Source organism: Melitaea cinxia, chromosome 1 (genome assembly GCF_905220565.1).
Source record: "Melitaea cinxia chromosome 1, ilMelCinx1.1, whole genome shotgun sequence".
In the NCBI taxonomy this organism is placed as follows: Eukaryota; Metazoa; Arthropoda; class Insecta; order Lepidoptera; family Nymphalidae; genus Melitaea; species Melitaea cinxia.
The window spans coordinates 9,982,192-10,006,422 of record NC_059394.1 but is presented as its reverse complement, the minus strand read 5'-3'; the positions used below and the strand labels follow the sequence as shown (position 1 = coordinate 10,006,422).

General features: G+C 39.3%; 1 protein-coding gene across 1 annotated transcript; it reads right to left on the bottom strand.

The window, feature by feature from the left end:
- Positions 1–3,969: 3,969 nt before the first annotated feature.
- On the bottom strand, positions 3,970–21,291 carry LOC123656522 (probable leucine--tRNA ligase, mitochondrial). Its single transcript, XM_045592193.1, has 6 exons — positions 21,181–21,291; positions 20,644–21,096; positions 17,949–19,299; positions 5,511–5,755; positions 4,598–4,834; positions 3,970–4,282 (listed from the first exon to the last, which is right to left on the bottom strand). The coding sequence occupies exons 1-6, from the start codon at positions 21,271–21,273 to the stop codon at positions 4,040–4,042; spliced, it is 2,622 nt and encodes an 873-aa protein (XP_045448149.1). The 5' UTR covers positions 21,274–21,291; the 3' UTR covers positions 3,970–4,039.
- Positions 21,292–24,231: the final 2,940 nt, after the last annotated feature.

Genomic DNA, 24,231 nt, shown 5'->3' with positions numbered 1-24,231 from the left:
TCACTACAAAAGGCGCATCAGAATAAGGAAGAAGGAGTGCTGGAGGCGCTTTTGTACCAACATAGAAACGAACAATCAGGCGAACAGAGTTAAGAATATATTGTGCAGCGAACCGGTGCACAACCTGGGTAACCTGAAAAAACCGGATGGAACATTCACCAAAACGGATCTGGAAACTTCAGAACTGTTAATAACTACACACTTCCCAGGATGCCAAATCGAAAGAATTGCGGCATGGGAGGAAGAGCCAAAGAAGACACCTATAATGGTGGACTGGATCACCGCCAAGAAAATTGTCACACATGACAAAGTAAAATGGGCCATCAACAGTTTCTTACCATACAAGTCGGCAGGACTGGATAAGGTGTTTCCAGGTCTGCTAAGATGGAGTGATAGGAAACTTATCGACCACCTTGTCTCCATTTATAGGAGTTGCTTAGCTTATTGCTACACTCCAAAGTTATGGAGGGAAGTTAAGGTAGTCTTCATACCTAAACCCGGCAAAGGAGACTACTCACAACCAAAATCATTCAGACCTATTAGCCTTACCTCCTTTCTATTGAAAGTTTTGGAAAGGCTAATAGATCGGGAGCTGAGGAGCACAACTCTGGTTGGGCAACCCCTGAATCCCAACCAACATGCCTACTCAATGGGCAAATCAACGGACTCTGCCCTGCATAAGGTTATATCCTATATAGAGGGCAATCTCCATCACAAAATATCAACCTTAGGCGCCTTTATTGATATTGAAGGGGCCTTTGATAAAACTAAGTTCACCAGCATAAGCCGTGCCCTGACCAAGCATGGAGTCAATAACACGATTGCCGGGTGGATTGACAGCATGCTGAAATACAGGGCCATCCAATTCACTGTGAATGAAATAACTAGAGGCGTTGTAGCGAGAGGGTGTCCGCAGGGGGGGGTCCTTTCCCCACTTCTGTGGAACATAGTGATCGACGAACTGATCACCTTGCTCAACGACCGCAGATTTCTAACAGTGGGCTATGCAGACGACTTAACTGTACTCATCAGTGGACCATCTGAGAGGACAGTCTGCGACCAAATGAGGGCCGCACTAAAAGTCGTTGAACAGTGGTGTACGGACCACGAACTAACAGTGAACCCCGCAAAGACGGAACTTGTGATGTTCACAAATAAACGGAATTTAGGAAACCTTAAACTTCCTAAATTATTTGGCACCAGTCTTGCCCTAACCAAGGAGGTCAAATATCTTGGAGTAATCCTGGATAGTAAGCTTCTTTGGAACAGGCATTTAGACTCAAAAATCAACAAAGCCAGCATAATTCTCTGCCAATGCAAAAGGCTCCTCGGCAAAAGCTGGGGCATATCACCTAAAATTACTCTATGGCTTTACAAAACTATTGTCAGGCCTATAATCACCTACGGTGCGGTAATCTGGTGGCAGAGAACAGAACTTACAACCGTTAGAAACAAACTCCAGCGGTTTCAGAGAATAGCATGCTCTGCAATCACTGGCTGTATGCGTACCGCCCCAACAGCAGCTCTAGAGGTTATGCTTGACCTGGCACCGCTTGACTTGTTCATACAACAGGAGGCGGCTATGTCGGCTATCAGGCTGAAACACTTGGGCTTGTGGTGCAACCAGGAGGGTCCACACAATAGACTTTGGAGCAACCTTGTGAGCTATGAGCCACTACTTGCTGCTCCTTGTGATAGGATTCCCAAACAACATATTTTCGAAAGAAAGTACCATATACAACCGTTTGAGGCTGAAAGAGACCAATCCGGCATACGCGAGGTCCGCATCTACACGGATGGCTCCAAAATGGGGTCTGGCACCGGTGCCGGAGTGTACTCACAAGACCTCAATATCAACTTATCACTAACGCTGGGCCAACACAGCTCCATCTTTCAATGTGAGTGTGTTGCGATAACCCATGCAGCCACCGCCGTCCTGTCAAAAGGCATTAGGGATTACAATATCCGTATTCTGTCGGACAGCATGGCCGTACTTAAAGCGCTAGAGAGCAGTTCGACTAACTCTAGTCTTATATACGAATGTCATCAAACCCTGGAAGTTTTAGCCTCACACAATGAGGTAACTCTCCAGTGGATAAAAGGACATAGTGGATCGCACGGAAACGATGCTGCCGACGAGCTTGCAAGACAAGGGTCCAGTACAAAGGTTGCCGGCCCAACCATCCTATTGCCGCTACCATTTGGACAACTGCGCTCGTGGGTAAGGCAACGTACACGTGCAAATCACAATGCCCTTTGGGCAAACCAAACCGGCTGTAGACAGTCCAAATTGATACTCACGGAAGTATCACCGCACCTAGCGTGCCGACTGCTCAGTCTCAACCGCCTGGACATCAGAATAGTTGTTGGCACGATTACCGGCCACATGGCACTCAACCACCAACTATTCATCATGAATGCAACAGACAGCCCTCTTTGCAGGGGCTGTCTGGCTGCTGAAGAAACAGCCGCCCACGTAATCCTGGAATGCGAGGGAGTGGCCGCACACCGGGCTACCATCCTTAAGGATATAAGGACGCTCCGAGAAGCCTGTGAACGCCCCAGGAGGCTTCTGAGCTTCTGGAAGGAGCTGGGCTGGCTGAACTAGTCAGCCCACTTTTCACGCATAATGGACCACCTTTGCGTCTAAATGCGGAAAATAGAGCCCAACACAAATACAAATACAAACCCCCCTTATAACTTAGAGGTATGAAAAATAGATGTTGTTCGATTCTCAGACCTACCCAATATGCACACAAAATTTCATGAGAATCGGTCAAGCCGTTACGGAAGAGTTTAACTACAAACACCGCGACACAAGAATTTTATATATTAGATATATATATATATAAAGGTGTCTATTATTATTTTAGCAAGAGGTAGTATCTCGGCCACCCTTCACTTTACTTTTGTTTTTATATTTAGGCATAACCGGGCTTATTCAATGATAATTTCAAAACAAAACAAAATTAAAAACTACTTTGATTCCTTGATTATTTATTAGGCAAATTATCACTTTGTTTTTTGCCGAAGCCTTCTTCCATTATGGTGAAGTAAAAAAAAAACACTAGTTACGTAATCCTAATGCTACGAGTATGCTGATGTACCAAACTGATGGAAGCTTCCCAGGCGATTACCTCACGAGTTCCCCGTATTAGCCTTTCAATGCCCCGTTTAATTTCTAAATTTATTAATTGTAATATTTTGATCACTCTTTAGTCCCACTTCGACTAAAGCAGTCGTTAGTTATAAGATAATTATTGTATTAATATAATATGATTAATATTTATTGGGGTTTTTTTTCAACCCTCTGACTGCTGCAAACGTAATTCACTCAAACAAAAAAAAAAAAAAGAAACAAACGAATGTACGTAAATAAACACGAACGAAGCAAAAGCTAAAGCCCTAGCGTGATTCGTGGTGCGGTGATATCGAATACGTCAAATGACGTCACAGGCGTATCAAAAAACACTGACGTTCCGTACCAAAATACGTTAACTTCAATCATCTATTTCTAAGTCATCTATTGATGGATTTCAAAAACTCTTTCAGTGATCGATTAGTTTTGATCTATATTTTAATACCATAACGTTGAATATAATATTATCAACATCATGAAGCTTCTCCATTGTCGTGATATAATGGTTGTAAACTATTTTGCAACTGCTAGTATTAGTATTTAGATAAATATTTCTATAGCATAATATATTTCTATTAAACTGAATATTCTTTTATAATATTGTTGTTATCCATAGCAGCATTAAAAAGCTGAAACCATGTTGGATTTGGAAGGTGTATTGGGTGTAGGTTATGATCAAGTTAAGGGGCGTTCAAATATTCGTAACGTAAGCGTTACGGCGCGTTACATGGGGGGAGGGGAGTGTCTCACATTTTCAAAATTTGCGTTACGTAATACTTGAACGCTTTAAAACAATTATAAGAATGGTTATTATTATAAAAACAAGAATATTTGTTTGTCTATTTTTAATAATTTTGTTTATATTTATAAATTATATTCTACATATGACTAGAAACATAATTAAGCTTGAGATCTACATATTTTTTCTTCTTTTTTTTGTTTACCTGTGAGGTCTCTATTTGTATAAATGTGTAATATAGCACGGCAATTTGGATATAATTCATATTTTGTTTTTAATATGCCTCTTTTCACTCTATTTACAACAGCTTTTTCTTTTAGCATAATTTCCAAAGCCATTTTAGCAGTAATATCATTTAACTCTGAGGCCTCAATTTTCAGTTCACATCTGTCAGCTCCATCAACCTATAATTAAAGTAAAATAAACATATTAACGTAACAGGGCGTCAGTAATATTTTTAGTAATAAGATATAGAAATCAACTGCAACAATAGTTTGATTTGTAGATTTTGCAGATGTTTTTACTGGTCTCACGTCACTACAAACGTCTGCTTGGCCTACTTGAACATTTATCATGAGCAGGCATAATATAAAACAGCTACAAATTCGAAATGATAATAATTTTTAGAAAAAAAAGTTAGCATGACCAATAAAATAATCTTGTTCAATGGTAATAGAACATGTGATAGAGATATAAAACAAGTACTTAAGAACACTTACTTTGCACTGAAATGATAATGGATAGTTTTGATCTACTATCGGCCATTTTTGCTTTAAAACATTGTCATCCCAACTAATAAAAGGAGAGGCACACAATGCTCGACCAGGAGCTGATACTAATCCTGCCCAAAGCTCCGAACAGAAATGAGGAGTTATAGGAGACAGCATAATAATCAGAGAAGCTAATGCTAGCTCATATTCCTTACTATTTGCTATGACTTCAGGTGGAATGTTATTCTGAAATGTTATATATTGTTTTTTTAGTTTAACCTCTTATCTGTATCACTCCTTTCAGCACTTGTCTTTGAACTTTATTGAGTCTCTAATACTTATACATATTTTAAATTAACAATAATAATAATAATACAAGATGCAGCAGCAGTTGTGGCAAATAAAACAGTTTATAACTTGCTGGGAGCTTTTAAGTTATAATAGAAAGGGCTATAGAAACTAAAAACTAGTCAAATAAACCGTGTACCAATGAGATAAAATATTGAACGGCAATTACATAATTAGATGCGTCTTAATTGGATTTGGACTCTATTGTGCACATCAATATAAAATATAAGTACCTACATCAAATTTACCAATACAAAAAATTGGTTCATTATTTTTAAGTAGTTAAATCTTTTCACCTTTCAGTTGAAATTCATTATTCCATAATGTTATATTCCTTGCATACTTTTACGTAAAATCTATATCATATGTTGATCATGATTACACTTAAAGTCACCAAATTTTCTGCCATATCTTGTATTATATATTTCAATTCAGTATTTAAATAGTCCACCTTATAATATCAGTTAAATATTTTGTGGCTTCAGTTTTATAGCTAAGCACTTCTCATAATATATCTAAATGTATTCTCATAATAAATCTTATTTTATCTACTAGATGAATACCAAAAGCATACCCGTAGTACATTTGTCAGACTCTGTAAACGTGAAATTGCAACACTGAGTTGTTGGGTGTACTTAAAATGATATGTTGCTGTTGCAATAATATAATTTCTTGAATTCCACAATTTTGACTCCAATTCTTCAAATTCTTTACTAAGAACTCCATTACCTCCAGTTGTATCTGTATTTTTCCTGTGCTTCAGAAAATCTCTCATTGTCATCCATAATCTACGCTGCCAATTTAAAGCTCCCGGCAAAGCTGTAATAAAATATTTTTGTATGTTTTTATTTACGGTTACAGTTTGAGATTTAACGCATTAAAAAAACATTATAGGCAAAAATCAAGCAATCAAAATTCTCTGATATAGGACTCTGCTTTCTAGTAAGTGTCAGTTACAAGCGTTTTCGAGATTTTAGTGATTTTGTTTTTTCTTTTTTGGCAATTTCCACTTGAATTGAATTATTTATATATTGTGTTGTTTACTGTTAAGTGTACGTTGTAAGTATGTAGTTCCTTTTTTTTAAAAATGGATACCGACCCATCGGGCCCCGGCGGGGGCGACGGAACCAACAGAAAAAGACCTTGAACCAATCCTTCTGACTATGACCAGACTAAAAGGTTAGTTGTTAACCCATCTTCGTCGACTCCTTCAATTCAATTAACATACACCAGCCCCGAATTCCAAAACGACAAGAGGTTATACTCTTCGGATGACGCTGCTCCATTTGTTGTTCATGTCACCAAACCTGAGGCTAAATACAATGGCGGTACGGTTCTTCGCCCTATTCATTTTGACACTTCTTATTCAAAAATAACATCAAAAACATTGTTATGGATGGTATTAAGAGAATCGGTAGGAACCGAATTTCTATTGAATTTAGATCAGCCGAATATGCTAATCACTTCCTGGACTATCCCGCCCTTGAAGCTGCTTGATTTATCGCACTAACTCCATCTTATAGTGTATCTCGCATGGAAATTGTTCGAGATGTCCCAGCAGATTGGTCTATGGAGGAATTTGTAGCTAATTTAGAGGTTCCCTTGGATTCGTTAAGGTTATGAAAGCTAGGAGATTGAGCCGGAAAGCTGTTAATGCTGGTTCCTCTACTCGGATTCCCACCCAGTCAGTTGTCCTTGCTTTTAATTCTTAAAAGCTCCCACCTCGTGTTTATTGTTTCTTCTCCCGTTTTTTTTTTAATATATAGACTAGCGCTTGACTGCGATCTCACCTGATGGTTAGTGAAAATACAGCCTAAGGTGGTGCGCGCTTGCCTTGACTCCTCTCTACCAGTTGAGACATATATATTACCAATAATACAATGTAACAAGTGCTGTAGATTTGGGCATATTAAAGCACAATGTAGGTCCAAACCCAGATGCTATGAGATAATGAGAGAGCGGACGGGTTGGCCAAAAAGGCGGCCTTAACAAAAAAGACGGCACCTGACTACGACAGAGTACCCATCTCGTATGTCAGAAGGCAGATCAGGGAAGAGACTGTCAGGATGTGGCAGGAAAGATATAATTCTTCGGAGACGGGCTCGGTCACGAAAATATTCCTACCGGATGTAAAGACCGCTTGCAGGCTGGTAAGGAAATCGGCACCAACAGCTGTCGACACAAAAATTCTGACCGGCCACGGAGGATTTGCGGCGTATCTCCACAGATTCCACCTCACTGACAGTCCTTCATGTATCTGCGATCCGAATTGTGAGGAGACAGTTCTGCATGTTATACTGGACTGCCCGAGATTCAGTAAGGATAGGTTAGATCTAGAACTCAAACTCCAGATCAAACTTGAGCAGACATCGCTCCATACCATCCTGGAGAGTGAAAAAAACAGAACTGCCTTCCTCACATTCGCGAGAAAGGCCGTCAATATAGCCGCAAAAAGGAACAGCACGACCGCTCCACCACCTGCTGTAATACCCACGCAGAGCGCTAACACCGTCGTCCACGCAACACACACCCAAACACACAACGCACAACTACAAACACAACAAAACTGTGTCCAACAAGCCACTCAGAGAAACAGCTCAACGGCTCCGCGGATTTCTCCTGGCCGCACCCTTCTGGGTCAAATAACAAAGATCATGCCCTCCTCGCTGCAGAAACTGTTCAGGAATAGAGCCGACCAAAACGCACCTCCGCAACCGACCCACAGCGGGATGACACAATCCTCGCTTAGCGAAGGGAACGGAAGCGAAGTAGTGGGAATTAAAACCAGATGCGTGGCTCTGTTCATGGACAGCGAAGTAGAAAGGATGGGAATAAGTTTCTGTCGTTCCGAAGGACGCGATCGGCTGGCGATTTCGCCGGGGCTCGCTTTACTGTTAAAGGGTAGCACGCAAAAGACAAGTATAAAGCGCACTAAAATCACAGCGCTATCGCAAGAACAGAAGGGCGACTCGACCTACCGTCTGGTGCGTTTGAATAACAAATCCATCGTGCTGTTCGAGTGGGGAGAGACGTCCCCCTTTACGCAGTCTAGTGTGTGGCTACGCCGGTTGAGCGAGACCCCCGGTGGAATCCCCAAAAGAATTAGCGTGGATTCGATGAGGGTCGGATATGATAGAGGTGACGTATCTGATAGGTACGGTTGCCTAATGGCCTCCAAGTACAGTGAGGTCATAGTCTACGAAGACAGGGGGGAGGATCTCGGATATCTAAGACCGAAATCCATAACACCAACACCTCCTGCATCTCCGGCCGACGACGAGTCCACGCTCTGCGGCTCGGAGCGCCTACAACAACGGATCGAGACCCAGAAGGTAGAGCGAATTAAGGCAAAGGCCACACCTGAACCTAAGCCGAGCTCGATGCCATTGGCGACCTTTATCCACGCAACCATCTCCCCAAAACCAGGCAAGCTCCCGCATCACCTCTCTCCCAAAAAGGCTGGACAGGGTGAGCGGCAATCGGCGGCGCTGAGCAGGTTCACCAGAGACAATAGTCCGAGGCACCCGGAGGCGTCACCGGCCGCTCGTACTAAGGCCGACATGGGACATGTAACACCGCCGAGACTTCGACCTGCCTCCACACCGCTACAACATGCGGAGAACGCCCTAATCGAGTTCCTGGCGATAATAAAGGCAAACCGCGAGGTAAGCCTGGCCACCTGCAAAAAGATCATGCAGGCCTACCAGTACGATCACCAAAGATTACTGGAGGTGGAACTCGAGGAAGCCGAAGCGGCCATATACAACAGTGAAACCCGACAAATACTCAAGGGCAAGATGTCGGGTAGGTATATGGCAGCATATAACAGCACAGCAAGCTTCGTGAGCGCAGTCGAGTCGGAGGGGAATGACGAGGAGCCACAAGCCTTCGAAACACCTGAAGGGGACCCAGTGGTGGTAGTGGCCAGATGCACGAAAGTAATGCTGGGGGACCGGATGCTACGGATGGCGAAAACCATCTCGGGCGACCGGGACGGCTTACCGACCGTGCCCTGGGGACTACCATCACTGGAGTGGATAAACGGGGTACCGGGATGCGGCAAGACAACTCGCATAGTCGGGGACTTCGATGAGGACACGGAGGTCGTGATTACGACCACAGTCGAGGCGGCCAAAGACTTAAAAGAAAAACTGGCGCACCGCTACGGCAACAAAGCCAAGCAAAAGGTGCGCACTATGGCCTCCGTTCTAGTTAATGGGTTCAACGAGGGCTCAAAAATCAACCGCCTAACGGTGGACGAGGCCCTCATGAACCACTTCGGAGCCATAGTAATGGCCGCCCGACTATCGGGAGCTCAGAAGGTAGTCCTTATCGGAGACATAAACCAGCTGCCGTACATCGACAGGGACAACCTGTTCGAAATGCGGTACTGTAGACCAACCCGGATAACAACCATCTCGTGCGAGTTGTCATGCACGCATCGAAATCCCAAAGACGTAGCCCTTGCCATCAGCGAAGTTTATAAAGACGTATACAGCTCAAGCCCAAAGATCCGATCTTTGCGAGTGGAGAGCCTCACGGGCGCGCGTATTCCTGCAAGAAGAGACCGAACCTTATACCTGGTCTTTACGCAAGAGGAGAAGAGGTTGCTGACTGACCAGGGATACGGATCCGGGGAGGGATCGCGCGTCTTAACCATCCACGAGGCGCAGGGCCAGACCTACGAGGACGTCATTGTCCTCCAGACGAAGGCGAGGAGGCTCAGGATCCACGACAGCGTTTCGCACGCTGTAGTCGCGGTGACTAGACACACCAACACCTGTGTCTATTACACCGACGACCGTGACGACGCAATTGGTCGCTTTGTGGCGAGGGCAGCGGAGACCGCGGATAAGAAAATACTCGAGCACAGTCTCAAGATGGCGATTCATCACAGAGATGCCGCCGTCACTGAGAGTGTGCTCGACATGTTGAAAACTATTGACGTGTGAAGACACTTGTTGAATAAATAAATAGTGTGTATATAAACATAAGTACTAAGTGCTAAATTAAATACGATTAATTATATAAATATAAATAATAATTACTAAATTAAATAGGATTAATTACATATAACATAACGTGTACAAATTATTTATACTTAACATGTGTAACAAATTAATTAAGATTAATTATATAATATTAATTTAAAAAAAAATACATATATGGTGATAAATATATAAGAATATATATAAAAAAGAAACAAAAAATGAAAAAAAAAAAAAAAAACTTACTAACAGTAACCTAGGCTAAGTGTATATTGTAAGTAGGCCAGTAGGCCATAAGTGTATATATAAGGTAACTAGGAAATAAGTGTACATATATGATAACTAGCATATAAGTGTAAATATAAACTTAGATAATAAAAATAACAGTATAAATACAAAAATTTCAAGAAATGTACACAGCTTCTACCCCTGGACAATTGTAAGATAAAAGTGAAGAAAAGGAAAAAGTAATAATAAATAGTAGTAATTATATATATAAGTAAATTAAGATAGCATAACTTTAAATTTTGGTCGGTGGACTCACGTAGGATTAGTGATACTAAGCTTAGTTTAATTAGTCTCTAAGTTGCATATGTAGGTGCCAAGTTATCGAGAGTAACAAACAAATAATTGGAATAACAAGAGCACGGGCATTATAAGCCCGTGGATATATATCGTTATAAAAAAAAAAAAAAAAAAAAAAAACCCAGATGCTATAAATGCTCCCAGATGCACGAAGGGGAAACATGTAATGTATCATCTCCTACATGTCTTTACTGCTCTGGTTCACACTCCGCAAATGATACTTCTTGCCCGGAATACTCTAGGCAGAAGTCCATTAAATTGATCATGTCTCAAGAAAGCATTTCCTACCGCAAAGCTTCTGCCAGATTCCCTAATGTAAGACGTTCATTTGCTGACTCTACGAGAATCTCTTCCTCTTTTCCTTCTTCCTCTATAAATAGAAAGAATACTCCTCCAACCACAATCTCCTATAAAAATCAGTGTTTACTCCTCGTCGCCCTCCTCCCCTATAACACCCGGCTATAATAGTCATGCTCATAGGGAGATTGTAGAGACATCTGTTTCTAAATCTTCAAATGGGTGTGCATTACCAAATGATTCTCTCTCTCCTAACGATAATGTTATTGAACTTCTTACTTCTCTCCTGATTAACTTGCTTTCCCGGTTCAGTGATTCCGAGCTACCGAACAATATTCACAAAAACTTAACCCAGCTTGCAAATCTCATTCCCAACAATGGAGCACGTCAACGGTGGAACTGTCGTAGCATTAAAAACAAAATCGATGATTTATTATATTTAATTAAAAAACTCAAACTATTAATTCTTGTCGTTCAGGAGACATGGTTAAGACCCGGTTCTCATTTTAGAGTCCCGGGCTATGCATGCCTCCGGGACGACAGGAGTGATGGCAAAACTGGAGCAGTCATACTGGTCTTCAGCGACTGTATATATTCCTCTGTTCCCTCTCACAGTGACCTAATCAATATTGTGGCTGTCCGTATTTTAAACATTACTTTCTTCTGTGTATATACCTGAACCTAATATTAACGTCCTGTGTGAATTGCCATCTATCCTCTCCTCGATTTCTTCCCCTGTTGTTGTGTTAGGTGATTTAAACATTCATCACACATCTTGGGGCTCCCATTATTGTGATTATTTGTTCCCATATTTTTTAGATATCTTAAATAATTATAACCTTGTTATGTTAAATGACGGCTCCCCCACTCGCAGGGTCTCCACACTACAGAACCCAAATAGTGCTGTTGACTGTGACTATCATTCTGCTCTGCATCTCTTTCTTCCCTATCCTCGTGGTTCATTTTTCCTCATTCTTTTGGTAGCGATCATTTTCCAATTGTTATATCACTATCATTCACTTCTAGACCTACTGTTATCCCTATTCCCCCTAGATTGAAATTTAACCAAACTTTCAAGCCTTGGATCTGATGCGGCAGAGGCGCGAGTTGCCGGCTGCTTCGCCAGAACAGAGGGCTGTTTCCAAGAGGATACAGAAACTTGTACGCCGAGACCTCCGTTGCTCAAATACGAGAGAGATTGTTACTCTGATTGAGCAGAATAGGGGTTCCAAAGTTTTCCAAAGACCATTGGGGAGAAGCCTTCTTGCGAAGCTCAAACCAGCGGATGGCAAAACCGTCTGCTCTCGCCCTCAGATCCGAGAAGTGGTTGAGAATTTTTTTGACAGCTGTACTCGTCGAGCGCATGCAAGCCAGCGACTTGGGATACTGAAGATCCACGGGCACCATTGTTGCGCCATTATTCGGAGAGTATCCCGGACTTCGAAGAGAACGAGATTAATGCAGCGCTCGGGCAGCTTAAAAACGGGAGGGCCCGGGGGATGACGGAGTTACCACTAAACTCCTGAAAGCCGCAGGGCGACCTGTCCTAAAAGCCTTGGCAAGACTTTTTAACGCCGTCATCCACTGAGGTACCACGCCGGAGACGTGGTCCAGCAGGCCTAGCATGCGCGCCACGACAAAATTTTGTCTACCCCTTTTCTCGTATTATCTCTCTATGTCTACAGTAGCTAACATGCGTGCACGCGATACTCTTCTCGTTACGTCAATAGAAGAGATAATCATTAAATTTTAGTGATCTGTGATATTTATCTCTACGGAAGCTAACATGACATCGTAATTTTGTCGAATTTTGTCGTTTTAGGAAGAGAAACTTCTCGTTTTCAATATTATCGACGAGAAAGACGATAAATAAAAAATAAATAAAACCGGGTGCCTATTTTTTGTATACCATGGCGTTTCCCTATTATAATTATATAATTTCGGTATACGAAGAGCGGGAAATGCGAAAAGTCGAGTGAAGTGTGCCATATAATGACACAAAAAACGTATTTGCGCCCTGTTGCTTCTTATTCTAAATAATAATAATACTTTATTTCAGACCAAAGTATAAGTCCATATTGGGTTAGTACAACAAGACAAGACAACATTCAGAATAAAAAACAAAACAAAATTATATTGAAAAAATCAATAAGTAAAAATAAAATTAAATAGAATAAAAGTAAAATCAATAATCAAAAAAAAAAATTCAAAAATTCAAAAAATTTTAAAAATTAAAAAAAAAAAAAAAAAAAAAAAACAATGCGTGATAGAATTACAATTATCTAATGTGCGACAAGATATAAAGCACAACACGAGCATATTGTTTTACATATATAATTAAATTCATTTACTTACGCCGTTTTATTTTCCATATTAGATTTTTTAAATTAGATATACACTTTTTATCTTAGCCAAAAGGCCGAGAACATTGTTAAATAAAACATGTGTCACTCGTTTGAAATTATACAAACGTTGGCTCATCCCGGTTTGGCACGATTGGTCAATAACCTTGTAAATTCAACTTTACGACATAAGAAATAAGAATGATATTCAGTTGTGATTATGGTTGATAATGTTTCTCTACTCGACAAGGCGAAGTCTTCGGAAGAGAATTTTGTCTCTCGTAGTGCGCATGTTAGGGTAATCGAGAAAATACTCGATGTAGGCATTAGCTCTCTCTCTCGTCAAGAGATATCTCGTTGTATGCATGCTAGGCCGGCAGGAGTGTGGTGGTGCTGTTCTTTAAGAGAGGCGGATAAGTCTCTGTTGAAGAATTACAGACCAATCTCACTTCTGAGCCACGTCTATAAGCTGTTTTCGAGGGTTGTTACGAACCGTCTCGCCAGAAGACTCGACGAATTCCAACCACCCGAGCAGGCTGGGTTTCGAAATGGTTACAGCACCTTGGACCACATCCACACTGTTCGGCAAATTATTCAAAAGACAAAAGAATATAATCAACCGCTGTGTATGGCATTTGTGGACTACGAGAAAGCCTTCGACTCTGTCGAGACCTGGGCTGTCCTGGACTTTCTGCAGAGATGTCATATCGACTGGCGATATATCGAGATACTGAAATGTATGTACGACGCGGCGACGATGACCGTTCATGTCCAGGACCAGAGAACAGGACCTATTTCCCTCCGGCGTGGGGCATGACGGAGATGGATCTTTGCATCTTTGGATGAGCTAGGCCACATGCTGGCCGGCCTAAACGAGTCCTCCCAGCGTGTCGATCTCTGTATGAACTTGGACAAAACGAAAGTTATGTTTAACAACAATTTTTGGCAAACGCAGTGTGGGCCGTCCTCCGGCCCGTTGGACCGACGGTCTACGTAAGATTGCTGATGTAGGCTGGATGAGGATTGCGGAAAACCGGGATGTCTGGCGCGAACTTGGGGAGGCCTATGTCCATCAGTGGACTGCCATAGGCTGAAGTGATGAAATTTAATGTGGCCAAAGCAGATTGGTCAGTTTGCAGTAGCTACGGATAATGAAGTCAGTCATATCCCTCCTGTCCAATCAAATAACGTCCACCTAGTATATAATTATTTTAAAAATGCACTCTTGCAAAGCGCTGAAAAGGTAATTCCTTTAAAAGGCTCTGGCACTTTTAGAAGGACATCCCATCCTTGGTGGGATGCTGATTGCTCAAATGCATGTAAGGGTCACAAAGATGCTGAGCGACAATACTCTCTTTCTATGAGTCTAGATAATTATCTAAATTATAAAAGAGTGGCAGCTGAAGTGAATAGACTGCTCTCTAAAAAGAAAAAAGGTGGCTGGTACCACTTTTGCGAAAGTTTAACCCCTGCCTCTCACCCTTCTATTGTTTGGAAAAACATTAGGAGATTTAAAGGAACACTTTCTCCTAGTGACAACCACCAGTCCAATGACACATCTACTTGGATCAATTCCTTCTCGCAAAAGTTGGCAACTTTATCGGTCCCTTCATTGGAAGAGTGTACAACATCCATATCCTCTAATCATATCCCATTAAATCAATTCGATGCCCCCATTCTATGGAGGAATTTCAACTGGTTCTGCAGTCCTTAACAGACTCCTCTCCTGGTGAGGATGGTATAACTTACTCTTTTATAGTCAATAGTGGTCCAGCTACTCAAAAGCTGTGCCTAGATATTTTAAATTATATATATCAATCGGAAGTTCCTGCAAATGAATGGTGAAGACAAATAGTTTTGCCTATCTTGAAGCCGGGAAAACCTAGTACAGACCCATATGGCTATAGACCAATACATTATCGTCCACTATCGCTAAGATTCTAGAACATCTTATTAAAAACCGATTGGGATGGATCATCCATAGAAAGTGGAGGAGTCCTTTCCAAAACTCAATTCGGTTTTCGAAAAGGCTTTAGTAACATGGACAGCCTTGGGATCTTCATGTCAGACTTACGCATTGCATTCTCTAAATAATTGTGTTTGCTCGCAAACGAAAAAAAACCGACTTCAATTACATCGACGAGTAATACAACGTAGATCGACGAAAAATTAGTCAATTAACTACGCGTTATCAAAGATTACTCAAAATGTAGTTATCAGATCTCGATAAAATTTATATATGATCACATGATAAACATCGGCTTTCGATTAAATTAAAAATTATCAAAATCGGTACACCCAGTAAAAATTATTGCAGATTTTCGAGTTTCCCTCGATTTCTCTGGGATCCCATCATCAGATCCTGGTTTCATTATCATGGTACTAAACTAGGGATATCCCCTTTCCAACAAAAAAGAATTATCAAAATCGGTACATCCAATAGAAAGTTATTGCGGATTTTCGAGAGTTTCCCTCGATTCCTCTGGTATCCTATCATCAGATCCTACTTTCCTTATCATGGTACTAAACTAGGGATATCCCCTTTCCAACAAAAAAAGAACTATCAAAATCGGTACATCCAGTAGAAAGTTATGCGGTATAATACAACGTAGGTCGACGAAAAAAGCGTCCAGTAAAAACGCATTATTAGATATAACTCGAAAAGTAGTTGTTCGATCTCAAATAAATTTAAATGGGACCAATTGACACACACCACCTTTCGATAAAAAAAAAATTGTCGAAATCGATCCACACGGTCAAAAGTTCTGATGTAACATACATAAAAATAAAAATAAAGTCGAATTGAGAACCTCCTCCTTTTTTGGAAGTCGTTTAAAAAGAAACAGTTGTGGAAGTATTTCTTTATGTGGCATCTGCATATGATAATGTTTTTCTTCCGGTACTCAGGCAGAAAATGCTTATGAGGCATGAAAATTCCTGTGAGGATGACAAAGAATATAGCAGTATAAGCATGGGTTAGATGCCTGACCCCTGATTGATCATTCCCTGGGGAAATTTATGTCAAAATTTTGATAACGTAATCACCGTCTTAAGAGGAGCATTTCCCTAAGTTACCACACCTCTGAACGCGCTGGTTTTTCAAAAAAAATTTTTTCAAATTTTGAAAAAAAAATTTTTCTTTTTCTTGCAAAATAATATTTATTTGATTTTTCTACCAATCGCTAGATACACTAAATAAGCATTAAATAAGGTATTTTTGAAGTCATCGCAGTAATTGATATATCGGAATATCACAAATTCAAAATTTTAAAATTTTAAATCTCACGTATTTTAAGAGACACTATCACGAATTTTTTTTATAAATACTGGGTGGCTGCGTTGGTGTGTCCGTCTGGATCCCTAAAGTAAATGTGATTTTAAACTTTAAATTACCCGTCATGTCTTCAGTTTTTACAGGGGAATCAATAACTATTTTAGGAGCACTTTCTTTTATAGAATCACATCATTTAGATAAGTCCATTATACTGTCAGACTCCAGAAGTGTTCTTGGAGCTATTGTGTCAAACCTGTTTGAGTACGTGCGCGCCTGATGATCGCGTGGGGCGCGCGCGACGCAAGGGGCGGGGAGTGCCGGCGACGATGCGAGCGCAGCGCCGACGAATTAAATTGTCATCCGCGACGCTGAGCCGTTAACATTAATATTTTCTTTATCCGCGACGGCAAGCCGTCCATAGTTTTATATATTTTTATATTTTAAACAACAATATACGATACAAAAAAAAAAAATACAGTCCACTTCATTAACCAGCATCGGGTACCAGTTTTCCCTAACCATTACGGCACAGGACACTGGCCCCAACAAACCCGTTTCGGTCAAAAAACGAATTTTCTTACATCCTGAAAATAAGACAGATACTTTTTAAATGCCACTCACAGACCATCGGGTCGTATTTGCATTGATTACTGGACATAGTGGTATTTCAGGTGATGAAAGTGCAGATGCTTATGCTAAAGAAGCCACAGTATCTGGTATTCTTAGTCAATTTAGAGTTTATTGCCAGAATCTCATCCTGTTTTGCAAAGTCTCACATGATGATTAAATGTAATAACCTTTGGTCTCAGTCAAGCAGAACCTGTGGCAGACATTATGCTGAAATTTAAGACACTATCCCTCCAAGACATTGGTTTTTCCAATACCATCAAGCTTGCAAACTTGTCTGTTCAACAATATGTCGCCTTAGACTTGAACACTCATGTACTCCTGTATTTCTCGCAAAGATCAAGATCAGGGAGAACTCTCTTTGTGAATGTGGGATTGACGAAGGTACCCCAGAGCATATCTTTTTCTGTTGCCCAATGAATCGTTCTTCTCTCTATGACCTACTTCCCCCGTCTATTCCACGTCCTTGTAATTTCAAATCTATTTTATCGTATGTACATACCCCTTTTATTGATATTTTATGTTCATATATATCACTAACAACATTAAATTGTAATGTGATGTCTATCTAATAAATTAACAATTTTGTGTTTGTGTTTGTTTTAGGTAATTCAACAGTGAAAGCTTGTCATTATTAACATCATATAAATATTTAACACTTGTACTCTCATGACACCAATATTCTTAGCAGAGCATTTACCCTAAACATAAAACCATAGACTCACTTTGACATTGGCAAATTCTCATGGAAGCCATTATACAAGAAGAAGAAGAAGAAGCAGTAAAATATATATAAAAAAACTGTGTTAAGCTTCATTACATTCAATTTAAAAAAAAAATTGCACATAATTGTACTACTACATTTTAAATACAATGTAAATATCAATATTCATACTTACTAGCATCTGACCATTTCCTACTCGTAGCTGGTGGAACATCAGCAAGTATCAAAAGTCGTGTTGTATCACATCCATACATTGTCAACAATCTTTGGGGATTCTCTCCATTATATTTGGATTTACTCATTTTTTCCCACTGCACTAAAATTGGTTCACCTGTACCTTTTTCTTTGTATTCTTCACCGACTTTTTCAACATTTTCTGGAGGTAAATATTTTCCAGAAGATTTAACCTTATAAGACTGTCCCATAATCAAACCTTGCACTAGTAATTTTTTAAATGGCTCTGGCATTGTAGTCATTCCTTGCGAATGTAAAAAGTAGCTCATAAAACGAGCATAATATAAATGTAGCACTGCATGTTCTTTACCTCCAATATAACAGTGTACTGGAGTATTTCCAATCAATTTTTCTTTGTCAAATGGTAATTTATCATTATCATGGTCTAGAAAACGGTAATAGTACCAAGATGAATCAACAAAAGTATCCATAGTATCTGACTCTCTTTGGGCATCACCTGAACACTTGGGACATTTACAATTTAACCATGATTTCCTCTTTGACAAGGTTGTTCTTTTAAAATCACTAGAATCATTTATAGGTAACAACACTGGTAAGTCTTCATATGGCACTGGTACTATGCCACACTGAGGACAGTGAATAATAGGTATTGGTGTACCCCAAAACCTTTGTCTAGATATTAACCAATCCTTTAGTGTTGAACTTACAAAATATCCACCACAATTTTTATTTTGAGCTATTGCAATCGCTTTTTCATTTTCAGTATTAATATCTATGGAGTCTACTTCTTTCATACATGAAATATTCAATGACTTTGAAAGCTTATAGTCTTCTGGGTCTACAGATGGACAGGCAATATATATGTCTCTACCTTCAGGGTAATTTACACTATCAGTAACATAGATATTGATTTTTTTATCAGTTATTGGGTTATAACAAACCAGATCATTTATTTCAGATGAAGTAAATTCTTGTAATAACACATTATTTGAACTTATAGCTAAAAATTCACCATATATAAATTTATATGGGTCTGATGACCAAATTTTAAGGGTTTTCTCTTTATCTCCAAGGTTTATTTTAAAATCTATTACAATACCATTGCATTCACCTATCCAATGTTTTTGCAAATTAATTATATCTTTCCAATTTTCTAAATTCTCACTATTTAACCCATCATATAACTTTTTTGCATATTTTGTTGTTTTAATATACCACTGTGTTAGGGTCTTTTTCTCTACTTTTGCTCCAGATCTCCATGAGCAACCATTTTCATCAACTTGTTCATCAGCCAGAACTGTCTTATCGATTGGATCCCAGTTTACCTTTCCCTGAAAAATTATTTAAATATTTAGAAGCTTTTTTCTATAGTTTACAATTAATTTTAATAAAGCTAGAACTGTAGAAAGTACATTAAACATTAGTTGTTGTGTTCTAAATACATATAACGATTGAGTAAAGATTATCAAAACCAGTCCTGGATTTATAAATATGCTATATAGGCCGCGGCCTAGGGGCGGCAGTGTCCTAGGGGCGTCAAAAATTGTATATCTTGTTTCTTTTTTACGCTCTCTTTCTTAATGACTAATTCATTCGTTTATTTAACTTTTATTCGTTTATTTAAATAATAATTTTCCATTTGTAGTAAAGGAGGCCCCTTTACTACAAATGGAAATTTATTATTTTAGAAAGGTACATGTTGTACATGGGGCAGCAGAAATAAAGTGGCCTACACTCATAAAAAATATAAATCCAGCACTGATCAAAACTATCAGTATGCTTAAAAGTTCAGGTTTATTATAACCATTTAAAACATTGAGATTGTTAGTAGGTATTTATAATGATTTCCAAACATATTGATTACTGAAGTTTGTCATTAGTTAATTATTCAGGTTAAAAGTTGTGTTTTTGAAAAAATTACTTGCATGTAATAAGGTTTATTTTTTATTAATGACTTAATTTATTTATTTATTTATTTATATAAATACTTTATACAAAATATCTTCTTTGACAGAAGTAAATGCAAAAACATTACTTATGTGTATAAATAAAACCTTAGGCTAAAATCTAGACTAGGTAAAACCGAATTAGAAAAACCAAATTATGGGGTTTTTGGGTGTGGAGGGTGGAGGGTGTAGGGGAATCTATACAAGGTAACACTGTCACACCTCAAAACCCCATGGTTATGGAGATATCCATGGTTAAAATTTTGAGGTTAGAAGAAGAATTTAAAGCTATTATAATACGTATACGAGCTCGTACTGTTTGCATTGTGTGACAAATCAACACTTTTAAACAAAATAACGCGTCAGACATAATATTCTAATAAAATTAGTAACATTGCGTGCTAGAATATAGGTTTAGAAATTCGAAAAATACCCAAAACCGAATCGGAGCACCCCACTGTCCATGTGGTCTTGGTCTGTCAAAAAAAAAAAACACTCTAGGGGTAGGACCCTAGAGTGTTTTTTTTTTTGTGTCGCGGAGGCGTTCCTCTAACTTTCGAAATTCTTCTTCTAACCTCAAAACTTTAACCATGGATATCTCCATAACCATGGGGTTCTGAGGTGTGACAGTGGTACCAGGGGTAGCGTTCCCCACCCTCTCCCCCCCCCCTTACCCCCACGGTCCCGAAATTCGGTTTTACCTAATCTAAAGCTTTACCAAAACCTTACCTTATCTCTATATGCTAAACCATTTTCAAATAACTTTAAAAATATGTATTGTGTCCATTTATAATATTGAGGATCACAAGTGCTAATTTCTTTATCCCAGTTAAAGTTGAATCCCAACTGCATTAATTGGTCTTTCATTGTTTTTATATTTGATTTTGTCCAAATATGTGGTGGAATATTATGTTCAATAGCAGCATTCTCAGCTGGTAAACCGAAGGCATCCCATCCAATCGGATGAATGGTATGTTTTCCATTAAGGTTCTGAAACCTCGCTATTGCATCCGAAATTGAATATACTCTAACATGACCCATGTGTAAATTACCTGATGGGTATGGAAACATTGGAAGAACATAAAACGATTGCTTCTTGTTGTCATTGCTATTATTATGTAAAACCCTCTCAGACCAATGATTTTCAATCTTCAGTTTTATGTCAGTACTTAGTTCTTGATCCTAAAATTGATAAAAGAATTCATTAGGTATAAAATAATTAAAAAGGAGATTACTAAGATTCTATAATAATAACGTATAACCTACCCATAAACTTAAACTACATTTGTACTTTTTAAGTTCAAATGATGTTGGTTTATACTTAGGTAATACACGTGTACCTCGCTTAAAAATATTCATACTAATGTACAAATAATAAACAAATAATTAACTATTACTTTTGTTTTTTTTTTTTTTTTTATTCCATTATATTTTCAAATCATTCGAAAATATAATACAGTACTGTAATAGTAAAATTACTGATCAATTAAGACAGCAATTCGATCAGTAAAGAAACCGTTAATGCTGCATAACTTTAAAAATGTTGTTAATTAGCAAAGAGTATATAAGGTGTTAAGAAGCCGAACACATGTTTTTCAGCTGTAACATGAAAATGCGCACTTGACAACATCTGATTATGCCCAAGAGTACCTAACTACCTAATGAAAATGAAAAACAATCAAAATCAAATAATTTGACGTTTTTTGATATAGTGTGTGGTGTGTGTCAAGTTGACAACTGCCACCATTACTTTACTCTATGGTTCAAACTAGAGATGAGCGATACCAATACGAACCTATCGTACACTGTACACAACATTGATATTTAAAGGATATCTCTCGATGTTAATTGGATCGATAATCATCGAACTATTTTAAAGCTATAGGTATTATATACCTAACTTAAATTGTTGTAAAGAGGTACAGGTAGAGTAGTACTACAGTTAGGTTTAGGTTACTTTCCATTTACTAATATAGAGAACCTCTACGTTACACTGTGTCACACTGCCTAACATTGTGTATAAGCGTTAAATGGAACAGTGTAGTGTTTGAAAACAAAACTACATTGCACACACTAAGCTTCAAGTATAGGTAAATGTTAAAATTGCGTTTTATTTTAGAAAAAACGCTGCTATTAAATATTTGACCGTAACTGGAAGCTTTATTATGAGACCTGTTTGTTGTCACCTGGTGGGGCCATATAAATTTGTACATGTAACTTTCAATGCCATGGGATGGTATATAAGGAAAAGAAATACAGACTCCTTGAGAATCGGCCTTGCAGGTGATTAACCTCCGATTTAAGCTTAGGTTTCCCCCCTGCCTTCATATACTATGAACAAATTTCTTTCCGAGGCCATTAGGCATCGATAGTAATCTGCTATGTTGCCTTTAACAGAGCCATGCTCATGGCATCCACGCTAATATTTCACGAACCAACGTCTTGGCCTTACCCGCTGAGTTCTAAAAACATCGAGCATATGTCCGCGGAAATGGGGCCTCCTCACCATGTTCAATAAATTTTTGTTTTGCGGTACTCCCTTTTGAAAGTAAGGCGAGCCCCGGTGTCACTGTCAATCAATTGGAACTCTCCAAGTATCATGAAAAAGTAATCACGAAAAGAGCGTCCTTATACTCGATTTGCCACGTTCTTCTCTTTCTCTGAGTTTGTCTGCAAACTTACCGTACAGGGTAGTCTGTTGAAGAGCTTTCGGTGTTTCTGCTCTCCCAAGCAGTGCTTGCAGCATTCTTAGGACAGTTCTCAGTGACTTCACAATAGGACTTTGGGTAAGCTGGTTTGTGTAACTGCTGCATTCTGTGATATTATGGCCTGTGTTGCAGTTGTATGATTGGCTTGTGTTAACTGTGTTGTGTGGATGGTAGATAAAAATCAAGTACCTATTTTTTCTATATAATTTGGATTAGAATCATGTACCGAGATTTCTCCTTAAATATTGATGGTAATTCACCAGTCATCCTGTATATTTTAACATTGACTATAATAATTACTAATTTCGCAATAATCCCGAGGTACTGCAAACTTATTATTTTGCCGGAATACGAAGAGATAATGATAGAACACAGATTGACAAAATCGAAGTTAACCAAAATTTCCACGCCTGGCACCCATGCTGCATTACTCGACGCTCTAACTGAAGTAACTCCTTTTTCGTTTGCTAGCAAACACTATTATTGATGATATCTATCACCTTCTTCTTATAACACAACTTGCTTGAGCAAAATAAATTGACCTCGCTGAACTTGGCACGTTTAAAAGTGGAGTGTGACGTGTTCTACGCCTGGGAACGCAGAATACCGCTTCATGCCGCAAACTTGAGCAATCTACTCTGCCCCGAACAATATCGAACAGGAAGCTCACATCAAGTGAGTCACATCTTTCTTTCAAAGTTAATAGTTTATCATCGCGACAAGCCAGTGGGTATGATTCGCGCTACTAACGACTCGACGAAACTCGGACGGAGACTCGACTCGGTACGAAATGTTTCCTATAAAGATTTTTTTGTATGCACTCAAGGCGTTCGTTATAGACATTGTATTGAGGGGACCACATTTGACTAGCGTAGCAGCGTAGCGTCTAGGGTCTTCAGTGAGCCTATATTCTTAAATGCCTTGCAGGCACGCAAGACGAATCCCAGATTTTTATATGCATTTTTTGTGACTAAGTCAATATAGGCATTACCGACAGTCCCCTGTGCAGAGCTTGCATGGGAACAGAAGAAACGGCTACGCATGTACTTCTTTACTGTCCAGGTGTAGCGGCTTACCGGGCACAACATCTTGGTACCCTGAAGACACTTCCGGAGATCTTCAAGAAGCCAAAAAGGCTTCTAAAGTTTCTGGAGGAGCTTGGGTGGCAAGAGTGAATCAGATTACTCCCACACACGCAAAATAGGCGCAAAGTCGTCGAGTTGTGGAAACCAGCCCATGCTAACCATACCATACCATACCATCATTAAAATTATACGTATGTATAATGGGTTCATTTTGCGAGTGAAAGATGTACACTGACATTTTTTGGCATACACCGTTATCTTATTAGTTAAATTATAATTATACAAAACGTCCAGTTCAGCATGCATCGTGTAACAATCATTGATGTTATCAATTCTCAAAAAGATCTTTTTATCTTCCGCGTACATCAGATGCTTGGTGCGCGAAAGACAATTAGGCAAGTCGTAAATGTATGCATTGTAGAAAAGAGGCCACAAGTGCGTGCTTGGGGGACGCCAGATGGTATTTCTATATAATGTGACCTGGATCCGCCCATCACAACTGCCAGGGAACGCTTGCTTAGGTA

Coding starts and splice junctions, on each gene's coding strand:
- LOC123656522 (XM_045592193.1), bottom strand. CDS start 21,273: ATGAATATTTTTAAGCGAGGTACACGTGTATTACCTAAGTATAAACCA. Junction 5,756..17,948: donor TAGGAAATGGTCAGATGCTA/GTAAGTATGAAT, acceptor ATTTTATTACAG/CTTTGCCGGGAGCTTTAAAT. Junction 4,283..4,597: donor CATTATCATTTCAGTGCAAA/GTAAGTGTTCTT, acceptor CTTTAATTATAG/GTTGATGGAGCTGACAGATG.